This window comes from Haliaeetus albicilla, chromosome 3 (genome assembly GCF_947461875.1).
Source record: "Haliaeetus albicilla chromosome 3, bHalAlb1.1, whole genome shotgun sequence".
Taxonomy (NCBI): Eukaryota; Metazoa; Chordata; class Aves; order Accipitriformes; family Accipitridae; genus Haliaeetus; species Haliaeetus albicilla.
This window is the reverse complement of record NC_091485.1, coordinates 75108716-75121328: the sequence shown is the minus strand read 5'-3', so window position 1 is coordinate 75121328 and position 12613 is coordinate 75108716. Positions and strand designations below refer to the sequence as shown.

At 45.0% G+C, this 12613-nt stretch overlaps 1 protein-coding gene across 9 annotated transcripts in view; it reads right to left on the bottom strand.

Annotated features, from left to right (window-relative positions):
* The window catches only part of ADGRB1 (adhesion G protein-coupled receptor B1), a 284292-nt gene that overhangs the window by 49658 nt on the left and 222021 nt on the right, over nucleotides 1-12613 (bottom strand). For all 9 annotated transcript variants that reach the window (XM_069780159.1, XM_069780156.1, XM_069780162.1 and 6 more), the window contains 3 exons: nucleotides 11738-11840; nucleotides 7601-7751; nucleotides 3292-3361 (listed from right to left, as the gene is read on the bottom strand). In XM_069780159.1, the coding sequence (XP_069636260.1) occupies nucleotides 3292-3361; nucleotides 7601-7751; nucleotides 11738-11840 (324 nt within the window). The remainder of the gene's footprint in view (nucleotides 1-3291; nucleotides 3362-7600; nucleotides 7752-11737; nucleotides 11841-12613) is intronic.

Genomic DNA, 12613 nt, shown 5'->3' with positions numbered 1-12613 from the left:
TTTCACTCATCATGGCACAGAGACATGTTATGCATTTCACACACTGTCCCTTCCACCAGCTTTGCCCTGCAAGTCTGTAACACCAAAGTTAGTGCTGCAATACCTTCAACAGTCGCAGCTGTCCCCAAAATGCTCTCATGACCATGTCCCCTAGGGATGACATGACCCTGGATGTCAGGGTTTTTTTACCACTGTAAGTGGGATGAGAAAAAAAACTGATGTTGACTGTTAAATCCTGCGCTCAGCTAAATACCAGAGCCCTGCTTTGTCTTAATGCCCTTCTCCACAAGAAAATCAACGAGTGCTAATGCACTGCTCTTAGGATCCAGAAATTGCAGGGTTGGAAGAAGCTTTGAAAGACCCTGTGAAGTCCCTTATGGTTCGTCATGTCAACTCTTGTCCCCTGCTTCACAGGGAGGGATGTGTTGTGGCTAATGTCTTTCCGTCCTTCTGCAAGATGGAAACATTGTGCCTTGGAGGTCTGCCACTGCCCATTTGAAATGCCCTGTGCATGCTGTATACTAACTAAAACCAAAGCTAAAATAGCTCCCGAGCTGTAGCTTCAAGATTTTCAACTGCCTCACACATTTCTACAATGGCCAGAAACCAACAAACATCCTGGGACAAGCTTTGATCCAAGTCTGTATTCTGTTTACATGCCTTTAGTATTAGACGGTGCTAAATCTAGGTCTGAACAACCTCAGGTTTTTGGAGTTCAGCTCTGAAATTACTGCTCTGTAATGTTGACTTTGCTCTAGAAGAGAAGTAAAACCAAGGGCCTCCCCACACATAAAATGTAGGAGAGCTTTTATGCCTTTTGAGCAGGAAAACAGGGATTAGCTTGAATGCCCTGCAGTGTGTCGGGGCACCCTGCCTAGCCTGGTCCACAGGAATATTTGTTTCACGTTTTACAGCGATGCTCAGCACCATTTTATGCTCGGCATTACGGCTCGTGAAGCCACTTCGCCATCCACCTGGCACAGCGGCGTACACCCATTTGCCCCTTGCTGCATGAAAACAGGGCAAGGACGACTTAACCAGCGCCTGTGGGGACATCCACACTGCTTGGGGCAGAGATGCTGGCTTGAGTGTGTGACTGCAAGTCAGCTCTGGCTCTCACTAAAGGCAGCAGCAGGAATTACAAGACGGCAGCGTTAGGAATGTCTGATGGGCTCTCTGTGGTCAAGAGGAACTGTTGCTCCTCTCATGACTTTGCTGGGACTCACCAGCTTTACCATGTACTGGGGCTGCGGAGTGGAAGGGAGACGAAAGGACGACCCAAGTGGATTTGCTGGGGTGCGAAGTGCTCCCTGCTCTTTTGGTGACAAGCACCCTGACAGCAGAGTTAAGAAACGGTGTCACTCGGGCTGTGGCTCCTGCTAGGAGCACAGGATTCCCCTGCCATCCCCAAGGCAGCCAGCCAGGCAGGGAGGCAGGCAGCATCCAGCCCTTGGATGCAAGGAGCGACAAGAGTCTTTAGGGCTGAAAGGAGTCAGAGGATTAGCAGCGAAAGGAGGAGAGCTGGTGTGGTTAAGCGTCCCCTGGGAACGATGGAAAGTCAGCGCAGCCTTTTGGCTACCTCGCCAGTGTGCCAATCTGAGAGCAAAGCAGGAGTCCGGCAGGTTTTGTCAAGCGTTGACACCCTTTTGGCTGCAGCCTGGGAAGGCTTTGCTCTGGGGCAGGGAGATGTTGGCACGCAGTGGTCCAGGGCAGTGAAATAGGGTGTGCTTCCCTGCACGTTCCTCCTTTCCTCGCCCAGGCTCTTTTCTGTGGTCAACATTGACCACAAAACTCTGCAGTGGCCCTTAAGCATTAATGGGGAAGGAGCTACTGAGCTTTTTGCACCAATTCCCACCAGTCTATAAACAGGAAAGGAAGCAGAAATATTTAGGACATCCCTCCCATTCCCCTGATGTTTGTTCATTATGAATTGTTCTCATGGAGTAAAGTGCCAGAAGCAGTGGACCCACAGAAAAGCTAAAGGAGATTTGGGATCTCAGCAGCACTTCTGAAAGCCAAGCTGCGTGTTGTCCTCTTCTGAGGCATACAACCAGCACTGGATCCCTCTCTGCCAGGACACACTGAAGCCAAGTCACCTAAGCTGGGGCAGGCAAGTCGGGACAGGTACAGCCAAATCATCCTGATGCCAGCACAGGCTTCAGGAATTGTATCTATGGCTTTGCATTTGACAAAGCCACCTTCCTGACCCCTCCATATTGTACAGCAATTTAGACTGCAGTAATTTAGATTGCAAAGCAAACGGAGAATGCTGCTGTGCTGGTTTAATACTCTCCTGCAATCAAAATGCAAACTTTGAACCATTTGGTCGTGGATGTGCCAAACATGGTGGGAACTGAGGAAGAGCAGGGATTCCAAATGACATTTTCTCAGTGGACTTAACTGAACCCTCTGTTGCTGGCCACATCTCCAGCTTTTGTCTTAAACATGGGATATACCACGTGGGACGCAAACCACTGGCCAGGAAGGCTCTGGGTAATGATGGGCTGCAGTAAGGAAGGGCCTTATTCATTGCTCCAAAAAATGGTGTCCTTTGACTGCCACTATGCATAAAATTTCTAAGCTATCTTTTTCACAACACAGTGAAAAAATAACATTTTCTTTTTCTGTTTTTTTTTTTTAAGTTGTACTAATGCTCAGCTCTGAGTGATTCCAGCCTTGCCTTAACGTATTTTTTACCTCTGCACAGTCTTATTCCATTATTTCTACCCTGCCTTCCTTCCCCCATTACATGCAAATAAAAGCTTCCTAAAGGCAAATCTGGTGGAGTTCAGAAAACAGGCAAATTCAGATATTGCTTTCAAAACCTTGGTTTGAAAACTCATGCTCTTTCTGGTGCCTAAAACTGAGCCCAGCTCTTTTGAAAACCTGGGACCAATCAAGCAAACCATTAAATAGATAAACACAAAATCTATTTTTAAAAATCCTAAACTTTAAATATTCCACATTGCCCCCTAAAAAATAAATTAAAAAAACCTCTATGTAGGAGGTGCTTAGATCAAAGCGATGTCATATATGCAACAGTTAAATCTAACTAGTACCTGTGAACTTGTTCTTAAAGGAATACACAATGCACCTCAGCCAGCTGATGGCTTGAAGAGGCAGGGAGGCAGGATGGGTCCTTCCTCTCCCATCATCCCTGCTTCCCTCTGCCATGGGCAGCACACCAGAATTCAGCTCCTACCCTGGCTCCTGCAGGTCAGTGACTGGATTTTGACAAAAAGGATGGAGGGTGAGACAGGAAGAAAAAGGAAGGAGAGCTCCTTTACTCACTAGTTCACGGTGCCGTACCCCTTGGCTTTAGTAAATCCCACGGAAATGGCAACCACCAAGGCGGGGAGCCCTGTGGAAATGAAACAAGAGAAAATCGGTCATTTAAGCATATGTGCAGCTCTTCTCCTACTCAACCGCATAATATACCCCATTCTTTCCAGTGTTATTCTAGCACCATCTGTCCCAGCCTGGGTCTTTGGCAGAGACTGAATTCAGGACCTTCAGAGCCAAAAGCATGAACCCTTGTTACCTCTGCTAATGAAGTAAATGCCATCAGCTGTAATCAGCTCATATCCTGCTGTGGTCTCAGCAGTTGTGTGGGGACTGACAGTACATGCAGATGCATAAAATATATTTATTTTATTCTTGGGTACACAGGCTGGCCAGGAATATATAAAAGTGTCTCCTGAAGATGGAATATTCAGCCACAACCCAACTCAAAGAAGCCAGCAAGGAGGAGATTAAGGGCTATGTTTGCTCTTAACATAATGTATGATGAACAACCCAGGTTCAAACCTCACCCCAAATGAGACAGAAAAGGAAATGGAAACTGAGTTCCACCTATTCCAAACAGGTTCCCTCAGTGCTGAGCCATGATCTATAATAGAGCAGGTCCCTCTAAACAGCAATGGAAAAGAGCATCAGAACATCAGGTCTTTCTGCAAAACCAGGATACTTCTCTTGCCAGAGACCTGCTCCCTTTTTGTGCCTAAGAGGGGAATAAACTAAGAGAAACCAGCTGTCCTCAAGAAGACACACTTCATTACAACTGTTGTAAAGGATGAGCAAGTTACTCTGTCGCTGAGATGTCACAATGTACAAAGTACGATTTATCTTCAGAGCATGGTGAGCTAACAGTACCAGCATGGGATATCATTTCAGGTGCATAAGGGGGTGAAGCTACGGCCTTGATCTTACTGCCAGAAGCTCCCATAAAATTACAGTAAGGAGTACAAAGAAAACCTGCTGGTTATTGAGCAACATGCTGGTTATTGGCCTAAAACTCACAAAAAGTTCTGCAACTGTTGGGTCCTTGAACATCTAGGCACAATCAGAACTAGCAAAAGACACTGTATCTTACTAATAGTCTTCTAATCCTTCTTATCCCTGCCACAATAAACTGCTCAAGGATCTATGGAAGAGATTGGGTACTTTTCTGGTTCACTAGCCCCAGTCCAACTCTCCCCTGCCACTAAAGAAATGCCTGGATATTGGCTAGTAACATCTGGTTCTTCAGCTGCAGAGGTCTCCATGTGGCTTTTTATAGCCCTCCTCCTTGTGACATGATCAATTAAGCTGTCTCAACGCTAAAGACTGGCAAATCCCATTAAGAATTAGCAGGATCAGTAGCCAGCTAGGATTACTGCTTCTTGACAAGACCTTAATTTGTGTGCTGTAGAGGTCACAGCAGGTGGCTGCAGAAGACGGTGTAGATCGAAGGGATGTGCAGACACAGCGTCCAAACAATAACCCTGCTGGCAAGGTGGTCACTCAGCAATACAAATCATCGCAAGATTGATTAATAGCGAGGATCCGCAGCCAGCTGGGAAGCGTAAGGCCAAGTTGGCTGGAATATGCAGCATTTGAGAGTTATCATAAAGGGAAGTGTTTCTCTTCCCGTATGAGATTTCCAAGCACAGCTCACATTTATCAGTCCAAACCCAACAGGAATTAGGTTTAAAAAATGCCTCTTTTTGTTATCCTTTCTTTTTTTTTTTTCCTGAATTGCCTATTGCTCCTCTTGCTGAGCCTCCTTCACACCTCATCTGGGTATCTGCTGTATTCACTACGATGCCATCAATATGGCATCCCACGGCAATCACACCAAGAAACCACACGTGAAAGGACTTTTTCAGGAGTATAACTTGATGCAAGAGGCCCTGTGAAAGAGGAAAGTTGGCTAAGACTCCACCAAAAATAGCAACTTGTTCTTCGCAAAGTGCTCCTCTTAGATGTGATAATTATGCAGAAATACAGACTCAGGCTGTGAACTCATCAGCTTACAGGGACTGGCATGTACTAAGCCTGGGTAGCAGCCCCAGCTTTTGCTGAAAATGGATCTGTACAAGCAGCGTTTACTGAAGGTGGTAGCTATGTCATGGTAGCTAAGCCAAAGAGCATCATAATGAGGGGTGCTGTACTCCTCCGCCTTGGGAGAGCTGTTAATGGTCTAATCACAGTTAGATGTGATTAGATTGGGAAAAAAAAAACCCACTTTTAATCTATATTTTGATTATTTGAAAGAAAGTTATTCCTAACTGGCCTGTTCCATATACTGTGTCTGGTTTGTATCAGCCTCCTAGGTGGGCACTCAAGCTACATAGACACTGGCAAGTATTTGGGGGCTTTCTGCAGAAAGTGAATTCTATATTCACAATTCCAAATAAATGCATTAGAAACCTGTTTTGAAGAGTTTTGGACTGCCAGGTCAGAGGAGAATCAGGTCATGTGTTCATCATGTCCCACTAGAAAAGGTTTTTTTGCTAATAACTACCGACAACCATAATTGTTCTGAACAACTAAGACCCACTCAGAGCCTGACTTATGGCAGAATTAAAAATCCAGTTGTAGAAACTATGACATGGTCATAAAAGACTGACAAAATTATTTCTTCTTTACTGGGGCTAAATATGATGACTGAATTGTTTCTAGGGAACAGTTTGTCTGTCTGTTCTAAATAATAATAATAAAAAAATCTAACTGCTAAAAACTCTTTTCTGAAAAGGAAAAGTTGCATACCCAAGAGGAGAACAAAAAAACAGGGAATAAACCTCACTGCTGATGAAACCCACTGTAGCTTCAATGAGCTACAGCTGACAGCAGCTGAAAACTTGGCAAAGACATCTAGAACAAGGGCTTAGAGAAATGCTAATACACAAAGGGGGAAAAGGGGGAGAATCAGCCCATGACAAAGAGAATTGGGCTAATTATTTCAGATTACACTCTTTAAAACATATTTTCAGCCTCTTTCCTCTTAGAAGTGCCATTAATCCCAGCTCTACAGCTGAAGTCTAGCAGGATGCTAAATATCGGAAATTCTCTTGCTGCCTTAACAGGCAAGAGTGTTCTTCATTCTTGTCCTAACCTATTCCAAATGGTTATTATGCCACATTTATCAGGCAGTACATCCTAGCTCAGAGATGACTACATTTTACTAGCAGTGCAAATTATGCTTCTACACATGTAGGGTGGGGTTTTTTTTTCATCTGTACAGACTACAAATGTGAATGTCGCCTGTCCAAAATTCCCTTGGCTAACACGTCCATCTGTCCCAGCCTTTATAAATCAGAAAAATCTGTTTTTATTACCTAGAAAAACTATTAGTCTGTTGCATTCGATATCCCTGATGCTCCTTGAAACACAGAGTGTTTGTGTATAAACATATGCATGAACACACGCAAGCGCATGCAGCCTGTGATTTGCACATTTGTGGCTATACTCCTCCTACACACAAACACTATATTTCAATAATGCAATTTATTTTCTATCGTAAGCAAAATCTAGGAGTGAAAACTTAAAGGGATGCAAGTGCTGGAACGAGGACGGCTCTTGATGTGCCAGAATAAATCACATCAGGGTGCTTCGTAGGCATCAGAAATATCTTGCCTGGGGTGAAATGCTAGACTTCAGTAGTAAAACGAGACACTAATACAGCTCAGACACACAACGCTTTCTCTCTTCCTTTCTCTTTTTTGCCTGCTCGCTTTTGAGCAACTTTTTGTTCAGTCGCTCCTTTCAAACGCACACTTGTTATTGCTTTGAAAGCCCAGGTTATGGGTTTGTGTTTGTTTTCTACTACAGAATGCATCATTTAAGGCTAATAAATTAAACATACGGAAGAGGCAAAGGGAGAAAAATTAGTTACAAGCATCTGCACCGGTCTCATAGTTTATTTGTCTACGAAAGGCCCTGCTGCCATGGAGACAGGATTTCAGAGCTTGCTTCACTCCGGGTCGCACATGGAAAGAGACAGCGAGAGAGAGAAATGGGGAAAGCAAGAAAGAGACCCAAACCCAGGAGAAACCAACCCCAGCACACCCTTTGAAAACTCGACTCATCTATTTTGTGGGACCCTTGGGCGCGCTGGGCAGCAGGCAGGACTTGCGGCTCTTGCTCACGCTATTTTTAACCGTCTCGGCCCTTCTTGACACCCCCAAAAGGGTTGCAAGCACCCTCTGCCAAGCTTTCGGTAGAACATCAGTCCCTCTTGTAGCCCGGACCCTCTCCGCTCCTCATCCCGAGGAGGGGACGACGTTTCCCCCCTCCGCACCCCGGGGGGAAAGCTGTTTCGCAGACCCAGGATCCTCACCCCATCCGAGACACAAGAAGCGCTTGCGGATGATGCGGTTCCGTAACCGACCCGTCACGGCCATGTAGGACTGCCAAGCCTCGGTCAGCACCCAGCAGAAAGAGGAGAGGAAGAAGAAGTGCAAGAAAGCCGCCACCAGCGTGCATATCACCTGGAGAGAGGAGGAAAGGAGGAGACGTGAGAGGAGCGGCAGGCGGAGAGAGCAGCGCGTAGGAGAGCAGAAGGCGGAGGGAGATGCTTCCAAACCAGCTTCTGGAAGGCAAGGTCATGGAGATCAGGACACGAAAAGACATTTTAGGAGGAGGCAGTCTCCTCCGCGAGCTTCGACCTAGCAATGGACCGAAGCATTTGCTTCAAATTTAAGTACTGCATGGAAATCAGCTGCTCTTAAACTTGAGCTCTATGATAAGCCCACAGTTAATACTTTTGCTGAAGTCTGAACCTGCGTCCCATGCTGGTGCTTGCTTGGCTTCAGCAAGATATATTTATTTTCCAAATGATCAAAACCATTGCCATGATCCTTTCAGGGAGGACGGAGCGGTTAGTAAGCCGTGCACTAATCTCAGCTCAAAAGGTTTGCAAAGCACCATGTCGTTGGCAGCCGAGCCATAGAAATGAAATCAGAGGAAGGCAATTTAGACGGTGTCCCCGCCAGGGAAGGATCGCTCAGTGAAAGAGTTAAGCCGTGAGAGCCGGGTAAAACCACAGCTGCCAGGGGCTGGTAAGGACTGCAAACATGAGTGGAGCGTAGTTGTTCAAGAGCATATAACTACTAGCAGACATAGGGGAAAAATAAAAGAAAGGGAAAAAAAAAAAGAAACTGCATTAGAAGGAATTTCATAATGGTGAGCTCTACTACTTGGTGGGGAAAGCTCTCAAGGGAAATGCAGGGAGCTTAAGCCATTTAAAATTAAACTGGGAAAAGTACTAGCAAATACATTATGAAGAACAATCCGTAGTGCCAGGGAGATGGACTGGAAAGCTGACAAGCTCGTCTTTGTTTTTAACTCAGCAAGGCCAAATCTTTTACTGGTGCAAATTGGTGCCGCTCTGTTTAACTCTGCCAGAGCTGTGCTTAATTTCCACCATCTGCGAGTTGGAAACTGTGAATCAATGTACTCAAGACGAAAATGATGGAAAGAAACTTAAGTGGCTCCCAAGGAGAAGGGAGAGCAAATAGACTTTAAAAGTGACTCTGGATGAAAAAAATGGCTTAAGGCATTCAGGGCAGGGGGAGGGGGAGGTTTATGATGAAGAATTTGTCTGCTTTGAGTTATATCAGGAAACACGGACTTTGGGTTTACGGTCAGTGAACCTTCCTCCTTTTTCATCCACCAGCATCTTTTAACACGGAGCTCTCATGCACCGAGTGTCTTTTATCATGATTTTATCGGATTGCTCTCGATTCATACACTGGCACAAACCGCCGTTATCAGAGGTTGTGAATAAAAGTAAGACTGTGTGTTCTTTGAGACAGGAACTGTCTTTTTGTTCCATATTTGCATTTGACACCAAAACCCTTGGTATTCTGCTTATAAATGGATTCTGGATGGCAGTTCAGTACAAATAACACAGCTCAATATGATAATTTCAAGTAATTTTCACATTTTAAAAGAATCTTAAAAAGGTGGTTGCTATTCATCAGCTTACAGACCTACATAAAACAGTTACAAACAGAGGATGCTTTCTCAAATGTATTTTAAGAGACTGTTATTTTAGAACCTTTTTTTTTTTTTTTGCTAACATCAGATATGACACTGTTTATTTTACTGTTTTGATTTTGTTTTGCACCAACATGGTTCTGCCCAGTTTCCCAACAGTTTGTAAAGGGGAGAGAAAAACTTTGCTTTCCAGTTTTACACCAGAGAGATGCATTTTCTGGGTATTTTTTCTCAGTCAGCTAGTTTTGATAGAAAGAGAAGGAGAAGAGAGGAGGGGAGGACAAGAGAAATACGCTTATCTCAGCTGGGCCAATATAAATCCACTGCCTCAATTGAAACCAGGCTGTGAACTTGGCCAGCTGATGGGCAGGCACGTATTTGCTTCTGCTACCTCCACTGCAGGTATTTCCTTCCTCGTAAAGAAAAAAATCTCCAAGAAGGCCTAAGCACAGGGATAAGATGTCCCAAGCTGCTGCAGAAAGACCTAGCAGAGCTTGTCAGTCTGTCAAGGCCATTAGCTGTTGTTTTCCTTTAAGAGGAGAAATCTGTTTCCTTGCAGCACGTAGCCATGCCTTTGAGATATGGCCAGTTCATGCAGCATTCCTTTCTTTTGTACCACTTACTGCTGAGTGTAATTTTTTAGCCTTTTCCCAGGCCTTTCATCTTCAAAAAGCTTAGCAAATCCAGGCATGGAATCTTGCCTTTGAGGTTACATGGATGAAAATCAAGGGAGAATTTGGCATTTCCAGGGAAACTAATACTATAGAAGTTCTCCCACAGTAACTGCAATTATAAGTCGATCACCAACATTTTAAAATGTTCCATTATGAATAACTGAATGTGAATAAATTCCTAATTTACACTCCTTCGTCTCTTCTTTGTATAGTTTTCTTTCTCTGTTCCCTGCCAGAGACTGTTTACTAGATGGCTGAGCGGAAATCCAAGAATAACGTTTCTATTTATGGTGTTTCATGCATATGTATGTGCAAAGAGCTAATCTGCTTCATGCAATTGCAGCCGGGAGCTTCGAATCCCCACTAACAGCTCTGACAGTGAACACCCAGAGTAATGTGAGAAAAAGCACGAGGGAGAATCTGGGCTCACAACTGTGCTCTGAAGCGGGTGGGAGAGGGTGAAGACATCCACCTCCTGTCCTGCGGTGAAGAAGACTAACCGAAGAGGAGGTCCAGCCATGGTTTGCCATGTTGAGCATCCCTCAGTGCTTCTTTCTATAGAAAGACGCTCCTAGCACACACTTGAGGCTGCAGACAACGCACTCAGGGGAAATGAGAACTTAGCTCGCCCTTTCTCCACCTCTTGCCCCACGAAAATCATGTTGGCCGTGAAAGAAAGTTCTGCTTTGCGAAGTTAATATCTGAAGGCCACTTGTTTAATAGGAGCAGAGCGGGCTGGCTGCATCTCTCCACACTTCTCTACACACATCTGACTCCAGCAGCTGTAAAGCTTTCCCTAAAACATAACCTAGCCCTAACCCAAAGGGCCCTCCATAGAAATGAGTCTCTGTGATTCATTAAACCCTGGGGCTTCTCTGCAGAAATGCTTCCAAAAGTGACAGCATGCTCTGGCTGCCAAAGTAGGGGCTTGAAAAAACTGGCTGGTCACTGTTTACTGTTAATTAAAAACTAAATTTTGACTTCTGCCTGCGACTTTGGCAGCAGGAGTAGTGGAGGACACTTCTTGCCTCACTTTTCTGCTTAGCGGAGTTAGGATGGTTGGAGCACTTGGGGAGATGGGAAAATATACCACAAGAAAATACCAATGATGAGCAGTGATTTGTTACGCCAGACACCAACAGAGAAACTGAAAGTACTTTAGCCGGAGAAAAGTCATACAGGCAACACGCGCCTCTCTGGCTGGGTCTCTAACGTGGGAAGGCATGTACGTGCAACCAGTGCATGTAGCTTGAAAATCCACATTACGTCTTGCCTTTACTGCTGGAGTCACACTGTGATCTGCAGTGAGTCCCTCACAGCCCTCGGCTCTGCAGCATGCACAGCGCGTCTGGCAACACTTCCTACCCCCAAAAAAGGTGGTTTTTGTGGCTGTGTTTGTTAACATCTGCCAAGCGCTTTAAGCTCGGAGTATAAAAGTTGCTGAGATGATAGGTTTTTTTTTTTTAAAGCCTTTTCTCAATCTGTCTTTCTTTGTAATTTTTGGAAAATAAAATGGTTAAAGCCTTGCAGATAACCATGTTTCTTCACTGTGCCATGTGCCAGCTACTCTAGGCAGATATTCAAAAATATCACATTGGTTTTAATCAAAGCCCCGAGGATGCTGACAAATTATCAAAGAGAGAGCGAGAGAGAAAATTGAAATCTGCCATTTAGTTGTGTCTTTGACATGTCGCTAATTAACAGATGGAGGAAAAATGAGGAAGCACTGCCTGAATGGATCATTTCAGTGCTAAATCAGGGGAAAAAGCAAACAAACAAACAAAGCCCAACTGATCTCCTACCTTATTCCGGGTCTGGGTCTGTCCGATCAGGATGAGAGCGTTGGAGGAGATGATGGATAGGCAGAAGTTGATAAGAATGACAGAGCGCTCTGAGCGAATATACCTGCAGCAAGAGAAGAGGGGAAGGGAGATCCACCCTGTTACAACTCGCATTAAGTTACCTCTGAAAAGCATCAACCAGGTGCAGGTTGCACTGGGCCAGGCTCTACAGAAGGCCATGGTAAGAGATTGCCCATTTCTTGCAGATCTTGTATGTTAAACAGACAAGAACAAGGGGAAAAAGGAGCAGGGAGAGCTTGGGTGTAGTGCTCAGCCCACAGATCTCTCCATCCTCCCCCATCAATGCTGGAGTTATGAGCATGAGTCAACAAACTAGGGGCCAGCCTGGTCCCAAGTCTGAGCCGCTCCTAAACCAGTAGAGTGCTGCAAGTCTTCTTCAGCTCTCCTTACTTGAAAGCGGACTTGAAAAGGAGCTTGAAAGAAAACATACAGGCAACACATGGAAAGATTCCCAAATAAGAAGAGCCACAGGCATGCTGGCGATGAAAGCAGGTTACGAATGCATGCACCTTCACAACAAAGTGTTTGTGATTCAGCATTCCCCTTTGTTTAACCTAACAACCTGTCCTGAAGTGAGAAGTATTTGTGGTTTTGGTTTTTTTTTTCCCCAGACGGAGAGGTTTAACGCTTCTCAAAACTAGGCCAAATACGTAACTGCAGCTGTGGGTCTGGGACATTAGGGATCCAGGTTAGGAAGCTGTTGCCTTCAGCACCTTGCAGCAGCAAGCTATTTGTCATTTCTGATATGCAACGTGCAGCACAGCACCAACTTGCTGCTGAGGTTATGTGCACGACAATTAATTCAAACCACTGGCT